Genomic DNA, 22,004 nt, shown 5'->3' with positions numbered 1-22,004 from the left:
TTGAAACATATGTTGGAAAGGCAGTTTGGCCCTGATGCTATAGCAGCATTGGAAACACCCATGTTGCTACAAGATTTAATCTCTGCAGCAAAAACAAAAAACTCTACACTTGCACTATATAAAACCCTACTCAACAGAAAGAAATATGATTTAGAATATGATAGACAAAAATGGAGTGAAGAGTTAGGGGTACAGATAACAAATAATAAATGGGAGTCAAGTATAAAATCAACAGAAATAGCTTCTCCTCCAGCATCTGCCTTGCCCACCTGGGAACCAGTTTCCCCAGAGAGATGTTTACAACTAATTAGCATGCTATCAGGGGATAAATCCCCGGGGGAGGATATGATACCACCTGAGGTATTTTTATCGAACCAGACGTGGTGGGCCCCTATTTTAGCATCTCTCTTTACCACTATTAATGCTACTCTTAAGATTCCACCTAACTGGAAACAGAGCATAGTCATCCCAATACATAAAAAGGGGGACCCACAAGATCCGCGTAACTATCGACCTATTAGCCTGCTGGACATATCATACAAGGTTTACTCTAGATTCTTGTTAGAGAAATTAATCGAGTGGGCAGAAGAAACAAAGTTATTCCATCCGGAACAGTAAAGGTCATAGTATATCTGTTCTAGTACGTCTAGTACATCTTGTTCTATTTACATTGATTGATAAATACATAAACAGGTTCAACTGCAAACTACACGCGGCTTTTGTGGACCTGACCTCCGCTTTTGACTCCATCCCTAGAGATAGGCTATGGCAGAAGCTTAGTTACACCAACATAGATAAGAGACTCCTCCACCTTCTTATGGAAATTCATAATGACATATCGGCCAGAGTAAAATTTGGCCCTCTGGGAGCTCTTTCTGATTCTTTCCCTCTGAATAAAGGAGTCAAACAGGGCTGCCTCTTGGCCCCTTTTCTATTTAATTTCTACATTAATGACATCGTTACAACCATGAAGGCCCTAAACCAATCTGCCCCCTCTTTACAACAGCTCAAGATCCCCATATTACTCTATGCGGACGACATGGTGATACTGTCTTTAACCAAGCAGGGCTTAAACAACATGCTCAGAGGGCTCATGACATATTGTGATACCAACTCCCTCAAAATCAATTTCGCCAAAACCAAAATTCTTACTTTTGGCACGAAAACTCGGAAGCCATTCTGGAATTTTGAGGGCAACTCTATTGAATATTGTTCAGCATTCAAGTATTTGGGCATCACTTTTCAGCACAGGCTTAGTTGGTCAGCTCACCTAAATATGACCATCCTGGCTGCCCATAGAACCATCAAAGCCTTGGAGAAATTCTTCTATGCAAAAGGCGGCCAGTTGGTTCCTCCAATCAGAAAAGCATTTATCAGCAAAGTCCTCCCGATATTACTGTATGGGGTTGAAATCTGGGGGTGGAATTTAAAAACACTACAACGGCTCGAGATTCTACAAAACTCTTTTGCACGAAAGTTACTGGGCCTCCCCAAGGGCTCGGTTGCTGCACAGTTAAGAACAGAACTGGGCCTCCCCTCTATTGTTGCGAGAGCCCACATTAGAATTATTAGTTTTTATTGTAAATTAATCAAAGCCCCAGGCTCCCTACTAGCCAGGCAAGCCTTTTTAACTTGTGCTCATAACAACAAATGGTCCAAGGCCATGGAGATTATCACGGCACGCTACTCCCTCCCAGATCTTGTCACGCTGTCATCTTGGGACCATCATAATATCCGGGTCTGGATTCTTACAAGAGACGAGGCCATGGACCGGGCACAGTCCACCACAGCTCACCTCTCCAAGTGGCTCCCTAAAGTGAAAGTGGTAAGATCACTTGCCAACTACTTGATAGACCTGACGGAGCCCAATTTGAGAAGAGCGTTTACCATGGCCCGTTTCCATTCTATACCCACGGCCTTCTTGCAGGGGATTTACTTTAAGACCCCCATTACTCAGCGTCTATGTCCATGTACAATGAATGAAGTAGAGGACTTCATACACTTCTTTTTCTACTGCCCTATTTATGAGCTAATAAGAACTAAGCTCCTCCTCTTGATCCCGCCCACCATCACATCTAAGGAAGACTGTTTGAAATCGCTTCTTGTGGACGCAAATCCCCAAATTTCACGTGGGGTGGCAATCTTTATAGTGCAGGCTTTGAAACTCAGGGCTACACTGACTGGGTAGTGTGTCCCAGACCTGGACCTGTTTTAATTCTTTGTATTACCTTTTTAACCTAATGTGCCGAGCCTATTTTGGGGCCATTATATGTTTTATATACATCTGCATTTTAGATTCCCGGCACTGGCAACTAATTTTTTACATTATTGTTTTAGGGTAATTTAAATGTCACAATGCCAGTAATATCGTTTTGAATTTTGTTAGGTTCCTTCTCTCTAGCATTTTTGTCTTATCCTGCTATGGCTGTATGCTAATGGAATAAAGGTTTGATGATGAACAGAAATAGCCTCTATGGATCAAAGACTAAGACTTCTTCAGCAGAAAATAGTAATATTCAGAGTCCCCTGGACTCCAGCAAAACTTTACCAGAAGAAAATAACAAATGCAGACAACGGCTGGAGATGTGGAAGTAAAAATGCAAACTTAGTACATATGATGATTAACTGCCCGATGATAAGAGCATTTTGGTGTGAGGTGAGGATATATATAGCAAGAGTAATAAAAAGAAATTGTTATTTAGGGGATTTGAATTTAATTCTAAATTATATACTGGAAACGTGGGAGATTACAAGGGGTCAAAAAAATTGGATGTATCGTGCCATATTAGAAGCAAAAAAACTTGTCTTGATGAATTGGAAGAGCTGCAAAAAGATTCCATTGAGCACATGGATTGACAAAATGGACAGACTAGCGACATGCAAACAAATTGCATATTGACACAAATTAAGAATGGATAAATATGAAGAAATCTGGAAGGAATACTTAAGCGGTAAGGCGGACAGTGGTGGGAAGTAGGGGGAGGAGAGGTGGGGAAATATTGTTAAAAAGGTGTAGTCATAGGTATATCAGTGTATCCAAATCTGAATTGTTAAATTGTGTTATTAGTGTTATTGTGGTTTTTGTTGTATGTGTTTTTTGTGGTTGCTGTTTATATTGAAAAAATGATTAAATAAATTTTTTTAAAAAATGAGTGTGTGTGTGAGAGAGAGAAATACTTGCTCCCTCAGAACATTGCTCCAGTCAAAACTGGAGTCCCTAAAGCTACATTAAAGTCAAAAGATATCCCACTTCACATGTTTCAACCCTTTATCAACTAAAATAGAAAGAAATCATTTCCCCACTGAAATTAAATATCATTTACCTACCTGTATGCTGGACAGACTGTTGCACTGCCTGCGCAAAATCCACATCTTTAGATATACAAAATGCTTGAAAACCTTCTTCATCAGTTACAAATGTGTATCGTTTTCCCAGCATATACACTGTGAATACTGGTCCATACTGAAAAATATAGTGTTAAAAAAGTTAAGTAGTTTTTATTTTATATCTATATCTATATCTATATCTATATCTATATCTATATCTATATCTATATACACACATATACATACACATACATACATACACACACACACACACATATATATATATATATATACATATATATACACATATACATACATATATATATATATAAATATATATATATGTATTGTAATGGTTCTAGGGGTTGCTCGTGCGTAAGCCGGTGCAAACACCTGGCTGGGTTGCCTGAGTGAACCTTTTCTGTCCGGACAGCCACTCACCCGTGGCTGTCTCAATCGCTGGCAGAATCCGTCAGTGGGCGTTTCTTAAACAAAGAAGCTCTTTGACTCCAAGTCTCCTCCTACTGTCTCTGCGCGAAAGCCTTCTGAGCAAGGAGGGCGTAGGCAGCGGAGGACCTCTACTCTCCCCGCTGGTTCCCGGCAAGGAGTCATGGGACCGCCTCGCCGCTTCCCGCATCAGCCCCCCTTCTCCACTGGTGCTACGCTGATTCTCTTCCCCAGAAGATGGGCTGCCTCTCCCAATCCCGGGACGCTCTCTGGAATCCCTCTGGATTTTGCTCTCTCCCTCCGGCACTGATGGCAGTTCCCTGACATCCACCTCCTCCTCAGGACCCCACCCCCACCCCTGGCACGATCTTCCGATACAACGTCCTCCCTCTCCTCGGTCGACGATGCGGGGAATCCCCTGAAGGAACTGTCATCATCTTCTGAGGATTCAAAACCAGCCTCCCATCCGCTCGGACTTCTCCCCGCTGGTTGAACCTCCCAGTCTGATCCTTCTCCCTCGGACACCTCCCCTCCCTCCTTTTCGGAGGCAGGAAAACCCACAAAGTCCCCTTTGTCGTCTGTGGGTCCAAATTCTTCCTCCCAGAATCCAGCTAATGGTTTGGGCTTATCCAGGAACAAACCGTGGAATTCTGCCACCAGATACCCATCAGTGATTGATTCAGCAGGGACCTAAGTGTTTTCAGACCTAGGTTCCCCCTCCCAGGCTACCAAGTAGTCTACCTAAAGTCAGAAAAGCTAAAGCACAGAATGATCTCAGGCTTGCTAGAGAGGTTAAAAGCAACAAAAAAGGCTTTTATGGGTATGTTCGTAGCAAAAGGAAGAACAAAGAAACAGTGGGGTCACTCAGAGGAGAAGATGATGAAATGCAAACAGGGGACACAGAAAGGGCTGAACTCCTCAATGCCTTCTTTGCCTCAGTCTTCTCCGATAAAGAAAACAATGCCCGACCTGAAGAATTTGGAGCAAATGATTCAGCAGAGGAAACACAGCCCAGAATAACTAAGGAGATAGTACAAGAATACTTGGCTAGTCTAGATGTATTCAAGTCTCCAGGGCCAGATGAACTGCATCCAAGAGTATTAAAAGAACTGGCAGATGTGATCTCAGAACCACTGGCAGTCATCTTTGAGAATTCCTGGAGAACAGGCGAAGTCCCGGCAGACTGGAGGAGGGCAAATGTTGTCCCTATTTTCAAAAAGGGGAAAAGAGAGGACCCAAATAATTACCGCCCAGTCAGTCTGACATCAATACCAGGGAAGATTCTGGAGCAGATCATTAAGCAAACAGTCTGTGAGCACCTAGAAAGGAATGCTGTGATCACCAATAGTCAGCATGGATTTCTGAAAAATAAGTCATGTCAGACTAACCTGATCTCGTTTTTTGACAGAATTACAAGCCTGGTAGATGAAGGGAACGCAGTGGATGTAGCCTACCTTGATTTCAGCAAGGCATTTGACAAGGTGCCCCATGATATTCTTGTAAAGAAGCTGGTAAAATGCGGTCTTGACTATGCTACCACTCAGTGGATTTGTAACTGGCTGACTGACCGAACCCAAAGGGTGCTCATCAATGGTTCCTCTTCATCCTGGAGAAGAGTGACTAGTGGGGTGCCACAGGGTTCTGTCTTGGGCCCGGTCTTATTCAACATCTTTATCAACGACTTGGATGATGAACTCAAGGGCATCCTGATTAAATTTGCAGATGACACCAAACTGGGAGGGGTGGCTAACACCCCAGAGGACAGGATCACACTTCAAAACGACCTTGACAGATTAGAGAACTGGGCCAAAACAAAGAAGATGAATTTTAACAGGGAGAAATGTAAAGTATTCCACTTGGGCAAAAAAAAATGAGAGGCACAAATACAAGATGGGTGACACCTGGCTTGAGAGCACTACATGTGAAAAGGATCTAGGAGTCTTGGTTGACCACAAACTTGACATGAGCCAACAGTGTGACACGGCAGCTAAAAAAGCCAATGCAATTCTGGGCTGCATCAATAGGAGTATAGCATCTAGATCAAGGGAAGTAATAGTGCCACTGTATTCTGCTCTGGTCAGACCTCACCTGGAGTACTGTGTCCAGTTCTGGGCACCACAGTTCAAGAAGGACACTGACAAACTGGAACGTGTCCAGAGGAGGGCAACCAAAATGGTCAAAGGCCTGGAAACGATGCCTTATGAGGAGCGGCTAAGGGAGCTGGGCATGTTTAGCCTGGAGAAGAGGAGGTTAAGGGGTGATATGATAGCCATGTTCAAATATATAAAAGGATGTCACATAGAGGAGGGAGAAAGGTTGTTTTCTGCTGCTCCAGAGAAGCGGACACGGAGCAATGGATCCAAACTACAAGAAAGAAGATTCCACCTAAACATTAGGAAGAACTTCCTGACAGTAAGAGCTGTTCGACAGTGGAATTTGCTGCCAAGGAGTGTGGTGGAGTCTCCTGCTTTGGAGGTCTTTAAGCAGAGGCTTGACAACCATATGTCAGGAATGCTCTGATGGTGTTTCCTGCTTGGCAGGGGGTTGGACTCGATGGCCCTTGTGGTCTCTTCCAACTCTATGATTCTATGATTCTATGATTCTACCTGGCGACCTCGCCACCTTGAATCGAGTATTTCCGTGGCTTTGTTACAGTGTTCCCTCTCCTCTACCCGCGGGTGGGTGGTAACCCCTCCCTCCCATTCCGGGAATTCCCGCACCTCCCTGTAAGGTGAAAGTAGGGACCTATGGAACACCGGATGTATCTTCATGCTGTCAGGCAACTTGAGGCTAAATACCACTGGGTTAACCTGCTGTATTGCCTCAAAAGGCCCCAGCCGCCTAGGCTGCAACTTCTTGCACCCTCCCTTTAGGGGCAACCCTTGGGATGACAACCACACCCGGTCTCCCACCCGTATGGCCTCCCCCTCCCAGCGGTGCCTGTCCGCCTGCCTCTTGTAAACTTCCTTGGCCCGCTCCAAGTTCAGCCTGAGTTGCTGGTGTAAGGCCTCCATTTCCTCCACAAATTGCTCAGCCGCAGGTACACTCCATCCTTCCTCCCCCTGCCCCGGGAAGGCCCTGGGGTGACACCCGTAATTGGCCATGAAAGGGCTCATTCCCGTCGACACGTGTTCAGCGTTATTGTACGCAAATTCAGCCAAAGCTAATTTCTCTACCCAATCGTTCTGTCTCTCGCTGGCATAGCAGCGTAGGTACTGCTGGAGTATACCGTTTGCTCTTTCGGCTTGTCCGTTGGTTTCTGGGTGCCTCGCCGTCGAGAAGCTCACCTCGACCTGTAGCAAGCTCATGAGTCTCCGCCAGAACCGGGAAGTAAATTGTTTCCCGCGATCCGAGATTACCCTCAGTGGAACCCCATGCAGTCTAAAAATGTGATCCACAAACAGCCTGGCTGTCTCCTCTGCCGTTGCTGCATGCGAGCAAGCTATGAAATGGAACATTTTAGTCAGTAGATCGACCACTACCATGACCGCTGTCTTTCCCCTTGACTTGGGCAGATCTGTCATAAAATCAATGGACACCACCTCCCAGGGCCTTTCCAGTGTAGGTAAGGGTTCCAGTAGCCCCGCGGGGGCAGCCCTTTCCCCCTTTGCCCTCTGGCATCGGTCGCACCCTCGTACATATTCTCGTACGTCTTCCCTCACCTTTGGCCACCAGAACTGCCTGGTGACAAGTAGCATGGTCTTGTGCTGTCCAAAGTGCCCAGCTGTTGGGTTGTCATGGAGTTGTCTAAGTACCTTCCCCCTCAAAGTCTCCCCTGGTACATACAGCACCCCCTTATAGTACAGTAGCCCTTCCTTTTCCTCAAACCCTCCGTCTTCCTTTCTGTCCCTGAGTTCCCTGATTTTTGTCTGAGAAAACTCATCATCTCTGGTGAGCCCTGCCAGTTCTCGTTTCCCAACCAACGCTCCCCCACACACCCACCGGTCCTCGGGGAACATGTGCCTGGTGTCTGGTGGCCTCTCTCCTTCCATGTACTCCGGTTTCTGGGAGAGAGCATCTGCCCTTACGTTTTCCTCTCCCGGCATGTATCTTATCTCGAAGAAAAACTTGGCGAACTCCTGGGACCATCTGATCTGTCTCTGGTTGAGCACTCACGTGGTCCGCCAGTATTCCAAGTTCTTGTGGTCAGTTCGGACCTGGATCTTGTGCTGCGCCCCTATCAATAGATGTCTCCATTGTCGAAATGCCACATAGATCGCAAGCAGTTCTTGGTCATACACCGTGTAGTTTTGCTCCGACTTGCTCAGCTTCCTAGAGAAAAAGGCACACGGCCTCCAGTTCTGCTTGGCCCCGGGCTGCAAAAGTACCGCTCCAATCGCACGGTTGGACGCGTCCTTCTCCAGTCTCATGGGCTTCTCCGGATCCACGTGCAGGAGCTGCTCTTCCAAGGCGAATGCCTCCTTCAGTTTTTCAAAGGATTGCTACGCATCCTCTGTCCACGCGAACTTCTTTTTGCTACTAAGACAATCCGTTATGGGTGCTGTCAAGTGAGCGAAGTTCATTATGAACTTCCTGTAGAAGTTGCCGAAGCCTAGGAACCTCTGCACATCCTTTCTGTTTTGGGGGGCTTTCCATTCCAGCACTGCCTTCACCTTGCCCGGATCCATGGCTAGTCCTTTGTCTGACAACCTGTACCCCAGGAACTCGACCTCCCTGGTGTGGAATTGGCATTTTTCCAGCTTGACCCACAACTGATGCTTCTTCAATCTCTGTAGCACTCCCTGATGTCTCTGACGTGTTGCGTTTCATTGTCCGAATAGATTAAGACGTCATCCAAAAAGGCTACGCAATTCTTGTACAGCAGGGGCCCCAACACATGGTGCATGAAGGCTTGAAAGCAGGCAGACCCTGATTGTAATCCATATGGCATGACTAAGTACTCAAAAGCCCCCAGGGGGGTGAACATGGTCGTTTTCCATTCGTCCCCCTCCCTTATCCTAATCAGATTGTATGCTCCCCTGAGGTCCAGCTTGGTAAAAATCTTCCCCTGCCTCACACGTGTCAAAATATCGTCAATCCTGGGCATTGGGAAAGTCACAGGTTCCGACACCAGGTTTACGGCCCGGTAATCCACAACTAATCTGGGCTAATTAGTCTCTTTTTTGTCCACAAAGAACACCGGACTGCCCCCCACCACCTTTGATTCCCTTATGAAACCTCTCTTCAGGTTCTTGTCAATAAACTGCCGCAACTCCTGCATCTCCCGGTCGGACATGGCATACAGTTTACCCACCGGTAACTGAGCCCCTGGAAGCAGGTTGATTTGGCAGTCAAATGGCCTGTGGGGGGGGCAGTCTGTCTGCCTCCCTCTCGCTGAAGACCTCCTTCAAATCAGCATATTGTGGTGGCACCTCCCTTTTTTGCTCCAGGGCCACCCCAGCCACCCTGGCCACAGTCATTCTTGGTTCCTTCCCTCCCAGACAGTGTTCTAAGCAGTAAGCTGACCCAAAGGTGAGCGACCGCTGATGCCATGACACCACTGGGTCATGTATTGCCAGTCAGCTCATTCCCAGTATTATTGGGGGTCCTGCCAGCGTGGCCACGTGAAAGGCAATGGTTTCCATGTGCCTGGAGACACTCATTCGCATTGGCGGTGTCTGGTGTGTCACTTCCCCTCCCAGGAGTTCCCTGCCATCGATGGTGGTCACCTGCAAGGGAAAATCTAGTGGCAACAGGTGGAGCTGGTGCTCCAGAGCGAAGTCTCTGCTGAAGAAATTACACGAGCTGCCAGAATCTAGCAGCCCCTCCACTTTGACGGGGTGCCCATTTGGGAGTTCTAGCACCACCTCTATGGCTATAGCTGCCTTGGGAGGGTCAGGCTGGGGCACTTCTATTGGTTGCTGGCCTGGCTGCTGCCCCTGCTGGTTGGCAGCCAGGCTTTGTCGTTTCCCTGCACCAGCCCTTCCTCCCCCTTCTCGTCGTGGCCTGCAGCCCCCATCATGCCTTGCCAGGCTTTTCGTTGAGGGCAGACCTTTGCAAAATGTCCCGGTCGCTGACAGAGGAAACACTTCTTGGTAGTTTTCCACTCCTTCCCCTCCCTTTTCCAGCCTTCACCAGCGTTTGAAACTTCGCGCGCACACGCTCCATCAATTTCCATTGGCTCCGCCACCTGGGAAGGCTCCCTCGGCATCTCCGGAATGCGGTTGCCATGGAAACATTCCGCCCTTATCTCCCGCTACTCCTGAGCCCGCGCTTCCTGGCGTACACCGATCGCAAGCACAGTCTTTGTGAGTTCATCCATCGACCGCGGACAGGGCGCTCGGGACAACTCGTCTTTCACTTCGGTGTCCAACCCCGCTTCAAACAACATTTGTACTGGTTCAGAGTCCAGATCCCACCCGAGCTTGTGGACTAACATTGCAAACGCGACCAGTAGTCTCTGACGGACAGGCCCCCCTGCTTGCACCCCATCAGCTCCCTCCGTGTCACGCTTTGCTCCACCTCGCTGGAGTACATCGCATCCATTGCCTGGTAGAATTTCTTAAGATCTTTCAATGCATCATTCTGCGTCGCCATTAGGGGCCTGATCCATTTGCGCGCCCCATCCTGCAGATGTCCAACAATGTAAGCCACCCTCTCCCCGTCATCCGCAAAGTCATTTTTCTGCAATTCCAAAGCGTATTGAATTTCCGTTCGGAAGGCATTGTAGTCTTGGGGCTTTCCACCAAACTTGTGTACCAGCCCCGGGACCTTCCCCCTATCGGGGTGGCTCTGACCTGTGCATCCTGAGCCCATCTCTCCTCCAGCCGCGCAGACAGGGTAGCAACATGCGCCTCCAGGTCTCGGTTCCTCTCGACCAGACCTCGCACCATGGCTTCTTGCTCTGTCTCTCTGGCTGGCCCTGTTTGGCTCATCGTGCTGCCTCTCCGGGGCTGCGCAGAAGCAACATCAGGGACTGATGGATTGCTGTAATGGTTCTAGGGGTTGCTCGTGCGTAAGCCGGTGCAAACACCTGGCTGGGTTGCCTGAGTGAACCTTTTCTGTCCGGACAGCCACTCACCCGTGGCTGTCTCAATCGCTGGCAGAATCCGTCAGTGGGCGTTTCTTAAACTTCTTCCAGCAAAGAAGCTCTTTGACGCCTAGTCTCCTCCTACTCTCTCTGCGCGAAAGCCTTCTGCGCAAGGAGGGCGTAGGCAGCGGAAAACCCCTACTCTCCCCCCTGGTTCCCGGCAAGGAGTCATGGGACCGCCCTGCCGCTTCCCCCATCAGCCCCCCTTCTCCACTGGTGCTACGCTGATTCTCTTCCCCAGAAGATGGGCTGCCTCTCCCAATCCCGGGACGCTCTCTGGAATCCCTCTGGATTTTGCTCTCTCCCTCCAGCACTGATGGCAGTTCCCTGACTATATATATATATATATATATATATATATATATATATATAAAACAAACTGCAGGAAGAATAGACTATGCAACAACTGCAGCAAAAAGTTTGTTAGTCCAAAGATGGAAACAACAGGAGTTACCAACAAAAGAAGAGCGGCAGATGAAGCGGATGGACTTTGCAGAACTGGCGAACTGGCAGGAAGAATCCGGAACCAGCGAGACCAAGCATTCCAAAAGGACTGGAACAAATTTATATTATATTTGAAAGACAACTGTAAGCAATCAACATCACTAGCATGGTTATCTGAAGTTCTGTAAGATGAAATTGCTACCTATGCAGGTTGAGTAATATAATATTTTAGGAACTGATACAACAAGGATAGGAAACGAAGCGAAATGTAAAGATGTAAAGTTTACTTTTTTTGTATATACTTTTTATTCATTTTCAACCAAAATTACACATTTTTAACCAAATTTTAACAAATTATACTTTTGAGACTTCCTTCGATTTTTCTGGTAATCATCCATATTTACCCCTAAAGAAAAACGCATTTCCTTTGTTGCATTGCCTTTTGACTTTCTCCCCTTTCAATATATATTTTCCCAAACAATACATCTTAACCTTTTACAGTGCTTCTTGAAACCCCACTAGCGTTGTTTGTAAATCACATATATTTTTCAGATAATCTACAAACTTTCCCCAATTTTCGATGAACTTTTGGTTTTTGGTATATCTTATTTTCCCAGTCAATTTATCCAGTTCCGCATAGTCTGTTAGTTTCATTCTCCAATCTTGGATTGTCGGTGTTTCTTCCTGTTTCCACTTCTGGGCTAGTAGAATTCTTGCTGCCGCAACTGCATACTGGAATAACTTACAGTCTTTTCTTCTTATTTCTTTCCCTGTGATTCCTAAAAGAAAAACTTCTGGTTTCTTAGCAAAAGTATATTTTAACATTTTTTTAATTCATTATATATCCCTTCCCAGAAGTTCTTAACTTTCTTACATTCCCACCACATATGATAAAATGTTCCCTCCTTTTCTTTACATTTCCAACACTTATTGTCTATTTTATACATTTTAGCCAGTTTTACCGGTGTAATGTACCATCTGTAAAACATTTTCATCACATTTTCCTTCAGTCCCATGCATGCAGTAAATTTTAGATTTTCCTTCCATAGTTTTTCCCAATCTTCAAATTGAATATTATATCCAAAATCTCTAGCCCAGTGTATCATTACCGATTTAACTTCTTCATCTTTCGTACACCATTCCAACAGTATCTTATACATTTTTGACAAAGTCTTATAGTCACTGTTTATTATGTCTATTTGGAACCTGGAGTCTTTTTCTGCATACCCATTTTCCTTTACATCTTTTTTAAACATTTCATTTACCTGGAAATAGTGCAACCAATCATATACAAAATCTTTAACTTGTTCATATGGTTTTAATTTCCATTTTCCTCCTTCTTTAATTACCAATTCTCCGTATGTAGCCTATTTACCTCTCATATTAATTTTCTTTATACACATAACCTCCAACGGAGATAACCAGTGTGGGACCCTTGGTTCTAAAAGATTTTTGTACCTGTCCCATACTTCTATTAACGAGTTCCTGAAGATGTGGTTCCCAAATCCTTTATGAACCTTCTTCTTATCACACCATAAGTAAGCGTGCCACCCAAACCTATTATTAAAACCTTCAAGATCTAGTAATTCCTTATTTTCTAGCTTAATCCATTCCTTTAACCAACAAATACATGCAGCTTCATAATATAATTTCAAATCTGGCAGGGCGAAGCCTCCTCTTTCTTTCGCGTCTGTAAGTAGTTTATACTTTATTCTTGGCTTCTTGCCCTGCCAGATATACCTTGATATCACTTTTTGCCAATCTTTAAAAATTCCACTCCCCTTAATAATAGGAATTGTCTGAAATAAAAATAGCATCTTTGGTAGCACTTTCATCTTAATTGTGGAAATTCTGCCCCAAAAGGACAGTTTCATTCTACTCCACACCTCCAGGTCCTTCTTTATTCCTTTCCACATTTGAACATAGTTGTTCTGGTACAGGTCAATATTTTTAGGTGTTAACCATATTCCCAAGTATTTTACTTTCTTCACTACTTCTATCTCTGTCCGTTGTTGCATTATTTCTATCTTATTTTGCTCCATATTTTTAGCCATTATTTTAGTTTTTTTCTTATTCAATCTGAACCCGGCCACCATCCCAAATTGTTCAATCTCCTCCAATACCTCCTTAACACTTTCTAATGGTTCTTCCATCGTTATAACCAGATCGTCGACAAAGGCTTTCACTTTATATTCATTCTGACCTACTGTCACCCCTTTTATTCGTCTATTTTGTCTTATTGCATTTAAAAAGACCTCCAGAACCGTTATGAATAGCAATGGTGAAAGCGGACATCCTTGTCTTATTCCTTTAGATATTTTTATGTCTTCCGAAACCACATTATTAACTATCAATTTAGCTCTCTGCTCTGTGTATATTGCCTTGATACCATTGAAAAACTCTTCTCCTACCTCCATATATTCTAAATTTTTCAACATAAATTCCCATATTATATTATCAAAGGCCTTTTCAGCATCCACAAACATTAATATCGCTTGTTTCTCATTCCTGGCATTCAGATATTCCAAAATATCAATTATATTCCTTACATTATCTTTCAATTGTCTGCCTGGCAGGAACCCTGCTTGGTCTTTGTGGATACTTCTCATTAATATCTTTTTAATTCTCTTTGCTAAAATCCCCGCAAATATTTTATAATCTGTGTTCAATAAAGAGATAGGCCTATAATTTTTAACTTGTGTTAAGTCCAAATCTTGTTTGGGAATCAATGTTATAAATGCTTCTTTCCATGTTTCTGGAATCTCTCTTGCTTTTAAAATATTATTCATTACTTCTTTCAATGGAATCGTCAGGACATCGCTCATTTCTTTATAATACCCTGATGTGAATCCATCTGGTCCCGGGGCCTTTCCCCTCTTCAATTCTTTTATAACCTCTTTGATCTCTTCAATTTCTATTGGGGTGTTCAGCTTGTCTTTTTGTTCTGTCGGGATCTTCTGCACCTTTTTATTTATTAAAAATCTTTCTATTTTCTTCATATTGTTTCTTTCTTTGTTTTTATATAGTTGCCTATAAAAGTCCAAGAATCCTTTCCTGATTTCTTTTGGGGAGACTTTCTCTTCTCCATTCACGATAATTTTGTTGATTGTATTCTGTTCTTTTCTCTTTTTAATTTGCCATGCGAGCAGTTTACCTGATTTGTTTGCATATTCAAAGTTTCTCTGTCGCAATCTTTTAATATTCCATTCTATTTCTTTATTTATGATCATTGAGAATTGCGTTTGTAAAGTCTTGATTTCTTGTTTAATCTTCAAACTGTTTGGCTTTTTAATTAGTTTTTGCTCCTTGTCCATAATCTGCTTTAAGATTTCTTTTTTCCCTTTTTCCCTATGCTTGTTCTTCAATGAATTCTGCTGAATAAAGAAACCCAAAGTAATTTCAGATCACAACCCAATAGAATTGGAATTAAAAGGGGAGACTTCCGGTCGGCGCCAGCGACTAATGGCGGGTTCCCTCTGAGCTCCGGAGGGAACCGGCTCCACGAAGCTTGGGTCTGGCCGCTGCAGCGAAGCGGAGACCCGAAGAAATCACAGGCGGTGAAGCCTGTGAGCTCGGAGACTCAGCGGGCTCCATTTGCGCCCCCCCGACTGCAAAGGAGCCTTTTTAAAGGCTTCTGAACGGAGTGGGGGTGAGCGGCGCGAGCTGAGAGTTGTCTACCCTCTTCGCGGGGTGAAGCCGCAAGCCATGTTCGGAGAGCGCCGATTCCTTTCTGGACAATTGGGATTAAAAGCAACTACCCGTGAGTAGGAGCAAGAAATTAAAATTAAAGAAAAAGCGATTTAATTAGGTACCGAAACGGGAGAAGTATAAACAGGAAGTCTGCTTCTCCCGGCTTGTAGATAGAGCAAAGCAAAGAGATTGTAAAGCTGTAACTCTGAAAGACGTCTTTTAAAGATCTCAAATCCACCACCAAAAAAGAAGTATCCCCCTCCTGTTTGCAGGGGTGGAGGGGAGAATTTTGAGCATTAACTACCTGCAAGGATAGAGAGAAGTAAAGCTTTATCTGCTGCCTCTAAAACCTGGGAACGGACTGCGTTTGACAGCTGTCAAAGTGTTAAGGGTAAAGAATATTGATACTCTGTGAAAGGATACAATTGCTTTCTGAACAGATTTGGACTAAAAAGTAACTTTTGACTGAAACTGTGTTCTTTTAAGGAACAAAGGGGATCTATAAGGACTATATTTGTTGCAATTGAAGTTGGAAGTGTGTCCCCCTAGAGGAGATTATGTTGTAGCAAGTACCAAGCCACTAAACAACTGAGCCTGGAAAATTCCTTCTCATAACAAAGTGACTAGGCGTGAGACTGACCTTGGACTGTGTATGGAAGTGCTATGGCAGATGAGAAGGGGAAGATAGAGCAGACGCAGGAAAAGACTCTCAGGTCTGGTAGACAATACAAAACAGATATCGCTCAGCAGAGAAGGGCCTCAACATCCGGAGCAGTAAGTACAGTAGGAGCTGCGGCTTCGCAACTAAAGCCAAAGGCTATGTCATCACAAGACCTACTGGCCCAGGCACTCAGTAAAATTAATGCATCTCTGGAAAATCTAGCTAAACAGGTTGCAGAGACAAATAAACAGGTGGCGGAGACAAACAAACAAGTAGCTGAGGCCTCAGTAAAAATTGATTTGAACACTACAAGTATAAATGAACTGGGAAAGAAAGTCAATTCCAACACACAGACCATTGAAAAATTACTGGAGGAATCGGCCTCGTCTCGGAAGTTAGCTGAGGAAGCTAAGGAGATTGCAACTGCTGCCCAGGAAAAGATACCACCGGTATATAAGAAACTTGAGGACCATGATCTGACATTGTCTATGATTGAATTGCAAGGGAAAGAGAGGAATTTAAGACTCAGGGCAGTACCGGAAAGGGAGAAAGACAACTTGGAGGACTACCTTACAAAGGAATTTACAGACTTTTGGCAAAAAGACCTGGGGAAGGAAGAATTTAAGATAGTGAGTGCATTTAGGATTGGTAGAAGACAAAGAAAGAACAGAGCAAGGGACTGTCTGATTACTTTAAGAACAAAAGAAGAAAGAGACAAAATTTTGAATCTACAATATCAAAGAACCTTGGAAATTGAAGATTCTTTTGTGGAGATCTTCAAGGACATACCCAAACTTATACTGGATGTAAGGGCCCACTACAGAGATCTTGTGGGCCTGTTGAGAAGAAATAGATTTCTCTTTAGATGGGAATTTCCCCAAGGCCTATCTTTCAAATTCAAAGGAAGAAAAATAAGAATAAGGACAGTGAATGATAAAGACAAATTTTTGAACGACCATGAGGAGGACCTACAGAAGGAAGCGGAAGCTGGAGAGGAGCCAACTGCATCAGAAAAAGGAATTGGGGACATAGCAAACTTATCATTTGGACTTCCTGAACCAGGGAAAGATACACCACCGACAGAAGAAGAACAACAACTTGGTGCAGTTGGAGGGAAGAGCAAGTAACTCACTATGGCTCTGCAACTTCTAAGTTGGAATTGTAATGGACTTAATTCCCCTCGAAAGAGAAAAAATGTTTTTCACATATTAAGAAAAGAACAATTGGACTTGATCTGTCTACAGGAAACACATGTAATGAGGCTACACAGGAAAATACTTATTAATAAGAGATTGGGACAAGAATTTATTTCATCTGATAAGGTCAAAAAAAGAGGAGTGGTGATATATGCAAAGGAGAAACTTTCACTGAAACAAATCTTTAAGGATGAACAAGGAAGATATTTGGCTATTGAAATTCAACTTCAAGGAGAGAAATTTCTGATTGTAGGGGTGTATGCACCGAACGAGGGGAAATCTGAATTTTTTAAGAAGTTGCATGAGGTTCTTCTGGACTATATGATGGGGGATATGAATGGAGTTGTTTCCACAAATATGGACAAGGCACAAAGACAGGTAATCACCAAAGATGGTAGATTACCAAAGACTTTTTTTTAATTGACTGACAATATGGACCTGATTGACATTTGGAGAACTAAGAACCCCCTAGGGAGAGAGGGAACTTTCTTCTCTGAAGCTAAAATGACTTGGACTAGAATTGACCAAATCTGGATTACTAGAGGAATGGCACCAAAGATAAAAAAAGTGGAAATCTGCCCTAAAATTTGCTCAGACCATAATGCTGTAAAGATGAAGATGAAGCAAATAACACCCGGTTCCTTTAGATGGAGGATGAATGACACTCTATTTAGAGATGAAGAAGTATACAAAAAGGCCAAAAAAACTTTGAGAGACTATTTTGAAATAAACATGACTACTAATGTTGAAAAAAGAGTAATCTGGGATACCAGTAAAGCCGTGATGAGAGGGTTCCTGATTCAACAGAATGCAATAAAGAAGAGAAGCCGAAATGAGAAAAAGGATAAAATTCTGGAGAAAATAAAAGAAGGAGAGAAAAAACTGAGAGTAAAGCCAAAGTCACAGGAGATCTTGAAAGAAATAAAGTTATTTCAGGTACAATACATGGAATTGATGAATCAGGAAATAGAATGGAAAATTAAACAAATGAGACAGAAGACATTTGAATCAGCGAACAAATGTGGGAAACTACTAGCTTGGCAACTGAAAAAAAGACAAAAATTAAATACTATTACAAATTTAGAAGTAGAAGGAAAAGTTATACATAACCCAATTGAGATTAGAAACTGCTTCCAGAAGTATTTTAAACAATTATATGCACAAGGGCCACAGAACGAAATGGACATAGACCGATTTTTGAAGATAAACGGATTACAAAAAATTTCACAAGAAAGCAAACTTATGTTGAACTGTAAAATATCTGACCAGGAGATAGAAGGTGCCATTCAAAATATGCAAGTAGGCAAGTCTCCAGGACCGGATGGGTTGACTTCCATCTATTACAGATCCTTGAAAGAGTGGCTACTACAACCATTGAAGGAAGTCTGCAATGAAATCTTGGAAGGGAAAAGGGCACCAGAATCGTGGAAAGAGGCCTATATTACACTAATACCAAAAACAGAGACTGAAAAGACTCAACTTAGGAACTACTGTCCCATATCCTTATTAAATGTGGATTACAAAATCTTTGCTGACATTTTGGCTAAGAGACTGAAAAAAGTACTGATTGAGGAGATTCATAAGGACCAAGCGGGCTTTCTTCCGGGAAGACATCTTTCTGATAACTTGAGGAATATAATTGACATTTTGGAAAAGCTAGAAGTGAACATAAATACTAAAGCAGTTTTGATATTCGTGGACGCAGAGAAAGCCTTTGACAATATTTCCTGGAGTTTTATGAAAAAGAACCTACAGGGTATGGGGGTAGGCCATGGCTTTGAGAATGGTATAGGTGCAATATATTCTGAACAAACGGCCAAACTAATTGTAAATAATGTGGTTACAGAACAATTTAAGATAGAAAAAGGGACACAACAGGGATGCCCAATTTCCCCTTTGCTCTTTATATAGGTCCTGGAGGTTTTGCTGAATATGATTAAAAGGGACCGGATGGTTAAAGGTATACAGGTCGGAGCTAAACAGTTTAAATTGAGAGCATTTGCAGATGATCTAGTTTTGACACTACAGGAGCCAGAATCAAGTACCAAAAGAGTTTTAGAATTAATTCAAGAATTTGGTCAGGTTGCAGGGTTCAAATTGAACAAGTTAAAAACTAAGGTTCTTGAGAAAAACTTAACACCGATTGAAAGAGAGAAGTTTCAGAATGAAACAGGACTGACTGTGGTTAAGAAAGTGAAATACCTGGGGATTAATATGACAGCCAAAAATGGGAATTTGTTTAAAGATAATTATGAAAAATGCTGGGTTGAAGTGAAAAAAGATTTAGAAATTTGGTTAAATTTGAAGCTTTCCTTGTTGGGTCAAATTGCAACTATAAAGATGAATGTATTGCCTAGAATGTTGTTTTTGTTTCAAACATTGCAAATTTTGGACAAAATGGACTGTTTCAAGAAGTGGCAGAAAGACCCTCAGGAAACTGAGGGTACATTCTTTCACCTTTGGTGGACGTGCCCTAGGATTAAGGCTTTCTGGGAAATGATATATAATGAATTGAAAAAGGTATTTAAATATACCTTCTTGAAGAAACCAGAGGCCTTTCTCTTGGGCATGGCCGGCCAAGTGGTGCCAAAGAAGGACAGAACATTTTTTATGTATGCTACAACAGCAGCAAGAATACTCATCGCAAAGTATTGGAAGACGCAAGATTTACCCACTCTGGAAGAATGGCAGATGAAACTGATTGACTGTATGGGATTGGCAGAAATGACTAGCAGAATCCGTGACCAGGGAGAAGAGTCGGCAGAAGAAGATTGAAAAAAATTTAAGGACTACTTACAGAAATACTGTAAAATTAAGGAATGTTGAATGATGTTGGATTGAAATTGAGTGGTTTCTAGCTGTAATGATATAAAGGAATATGAAAAAAAAAGGTTTGGATCGAAAATAAGGTGATATTATAAGCTGTAATGCTTTAAGTTAAGGATTTGCTGAACAAATAATTTGAAATGGAATACTAGAAGGGGAGGTATGAGGAGGTCAGAGAAATATGTTATTGAAAAGTTTGTATTATGAACTATATGTCTTTTTTAATCTTTTTGTTTGTTTTTTGTTTGCATAAAAAATTGAAAATTTTAATAAATATCTTATAAAAAAAAGGGTTTGAGGAAAGATCCTTTAGATGGAGAATTAATGATTATCTGTTGGACGATGAAAAGATTATGGAAAAAGCACGAAAGAAATTAACTGAATACTTTATGGATAATCTCAACAAAGGCACAAAGATCAATATTGTCTGGGATGCAAGCAAAGCAGTTATGTAAAGATGTAAAGTTTAATTTTGTAAACCATCAGACGGGAGGGAGGGAAGTCATTAGGCTCAGTTGAGCCAAGGAGATAAAATAAGAGGGTACGATGTTACGTAATGTGATTATATGTAATCTTTTACATATAAAAATACCGGTATGTGATTTTTATAATAAAAAAGTTAAGTAGTTTAATACAACTACATTTAGGGGGAGCCATTGGGTCCTGCCCCTTGGCTCCCCTTCGGCACCAGAAACTCAGCTCCCAGGCAGACATTGCACACAGCAAGCACAAGAAAAGCAATCATGGCACCTGCCTGCATGCCCAGCCTTCCACGTTTCCATCTATTCCCAACAGCAAGGGCTGGTAGACCGGCTGGCTGGGCTGCCTCACCCAATTGCCTGCTTGCTTACTCCAAGGCTGCCTCAGCTCCTGGGAATCAGCACCCCCTGGCCAGCCCCAGAGGCACCATTCACCTGGGGAGCTTATAGCCAGGGCTGCAGCGACTAACAGCCACACAAACCTTTGGAAGGCAGAAAAGCAAGAGGGCATCAGAGGAGGGAGGGGAGGAAAGAGGGACAGAGGCCAGTGTTGCCTGCAGCACCCCTGACTATCATTCAAGGCAGCCCAACATACCACGACACATAGGTTGAGAAACATTGTTCTAGGGAATGGATTTTGAACAAGGGGGAGGCAATGCACCCATAAGGTATCTCCACCCTGTTACCCATTTCTGAAGATCAGCAGGATAATAGTTGGGGTGGGAGATATACAAAAAACAAAATGCCAAGTGTGGTTGTTGTGATGAAATAGAGTAAGACAAACTGGCAGCCACAGCCATGCATTGCTCGCTGGGCTGCAAGCACACGGCCTTTCCCCTACATGGCTCTGATTTAAAAGTGCTTTGTGGTCCACACAAACCTGTAGGGAAATGGTTGCTTATGCATAAGCGCATGGGCGAAAGTTTATTGCAGGGTTCAAGCAAGAAGCGTTGCTTGGAGCATGAACAGCGCGTGAACAGCTCATGCGATCTCAATGATTGGTCCACGTAGCATAGCCTGATGGTGGCATGATGCCCATGTATGGTATTGTCTTTATCTGCCAGCTGATACAACGTTGTATGTTCTTACTGTTCCTAATAAATGTTGGGCTGCAGCAGCTCCTGAGGCTGTTAGGCTCCTTCAATCCATCTTGCCGTGAGACTGATTACAGTGGTGCCTCGCAAGACGAACGCCTTGCAAAACGAAAAACTCGCAAGACGAAAGAGTTTTCCGTTTTGGAGGTGCTTCGCAAAACGAATTTCCCTATGGGCTTGCTTCGCAAGAAGAAAGCCCATAGGGAAATCTCTGCCGGCCTTCAGAAGAGGTCCTGGACCTCTTCTGAAGGCCGGCGGGGGGAAAAGTCTTTGCTCCCCCCCGCCTGCCTTCCCGGGATAGCGGAGAAGCGCAGCGCGTTTCTCCGCTATCCCGACGGCTTTTGAAGGCAGGCGGGGGGGGCAAAGACTTTGGCCCACCGCCGGCCTTCAGAAGAGGTCCTGGACCTCTTCTGAAGGCTGGTGGGGGGCAAAAGTCTTTGCTCCCCCCGCCTGCCTTCCCGGGACAGCGGAGACTTCTCCGCTGTCCCGGGGCGATCTGAAAATGCTGGCGGGCGGCAGGTAACGCTGCGCTGCCACCCGCCAGCATTTTAAAAGCCCCCGGGACAGCGGAGAAGTCTCCGCTGTCCTGGGGGCTTTTAAAATGCTGGCAGTCGGGAGGAAAGCCCTCCTGTCCCCGGAGCTTGCGGGGTGGGAGGTGGGGAGAAGGGCTTTTCTTCCCACCGCCAGCCTTCAGAACAGCCTTCTGAAGGCTGGCGGTGGGAAGAAAAGCCCTTGTCCCCCCCCCCCAGCCTTCAGAAGAGGTCGGGGGACAGATTGTCCCCGGACCTGGTCTGAAGGCGGTTTCCATAG

General features: G+C 43.9%; 1 protein-coding gene across 5 annotated transcripts in view; it reads right to left on the bottom strand.

Annotated features, from left to right (window-relative positions):
• Positions 1–22,004, bottom strand: part of LOC128409843 (24-hydroxycholesterol 7-alpha-hydroxylase) — a 71,202-nt gene that overhangs the window by 47,625 nt on the left and 1,573 nt on the right. For all 5 annotated transcript variants that reach the window (XM_053380293.1, XM_053380296.1, XM_053380294.1 and 2 more), the window contains exon 2: positions 3,328–3,463. In XM_053380293.1, the coding sequence (XP_053236268.1) occupies positions 3,328–3,463 (136 nt within the window). The remainder of the gene's footprint in view (positions 1–3,327; positions 3,464–22,004) is intronic.

The sequence above is a fragment of the Podarcis raffonei genome, chromosome 3, assembly GCF_027172205.1.
Source record: "Podarcis raffonei isolate rPodRaf1 chromosome 3, rPodRaf1.pri, whole genome shotgun sequence".
Classification (NCBI taxonomy): Eukaryota; Metazoa; Chordata; class Lepidosauria; order Squamata; family Lacertidae; genus Podarcis; species Podarcis raffonei.
This window is presented reverse-complemented; position numbering and strand designations above follow the sequence as displayed.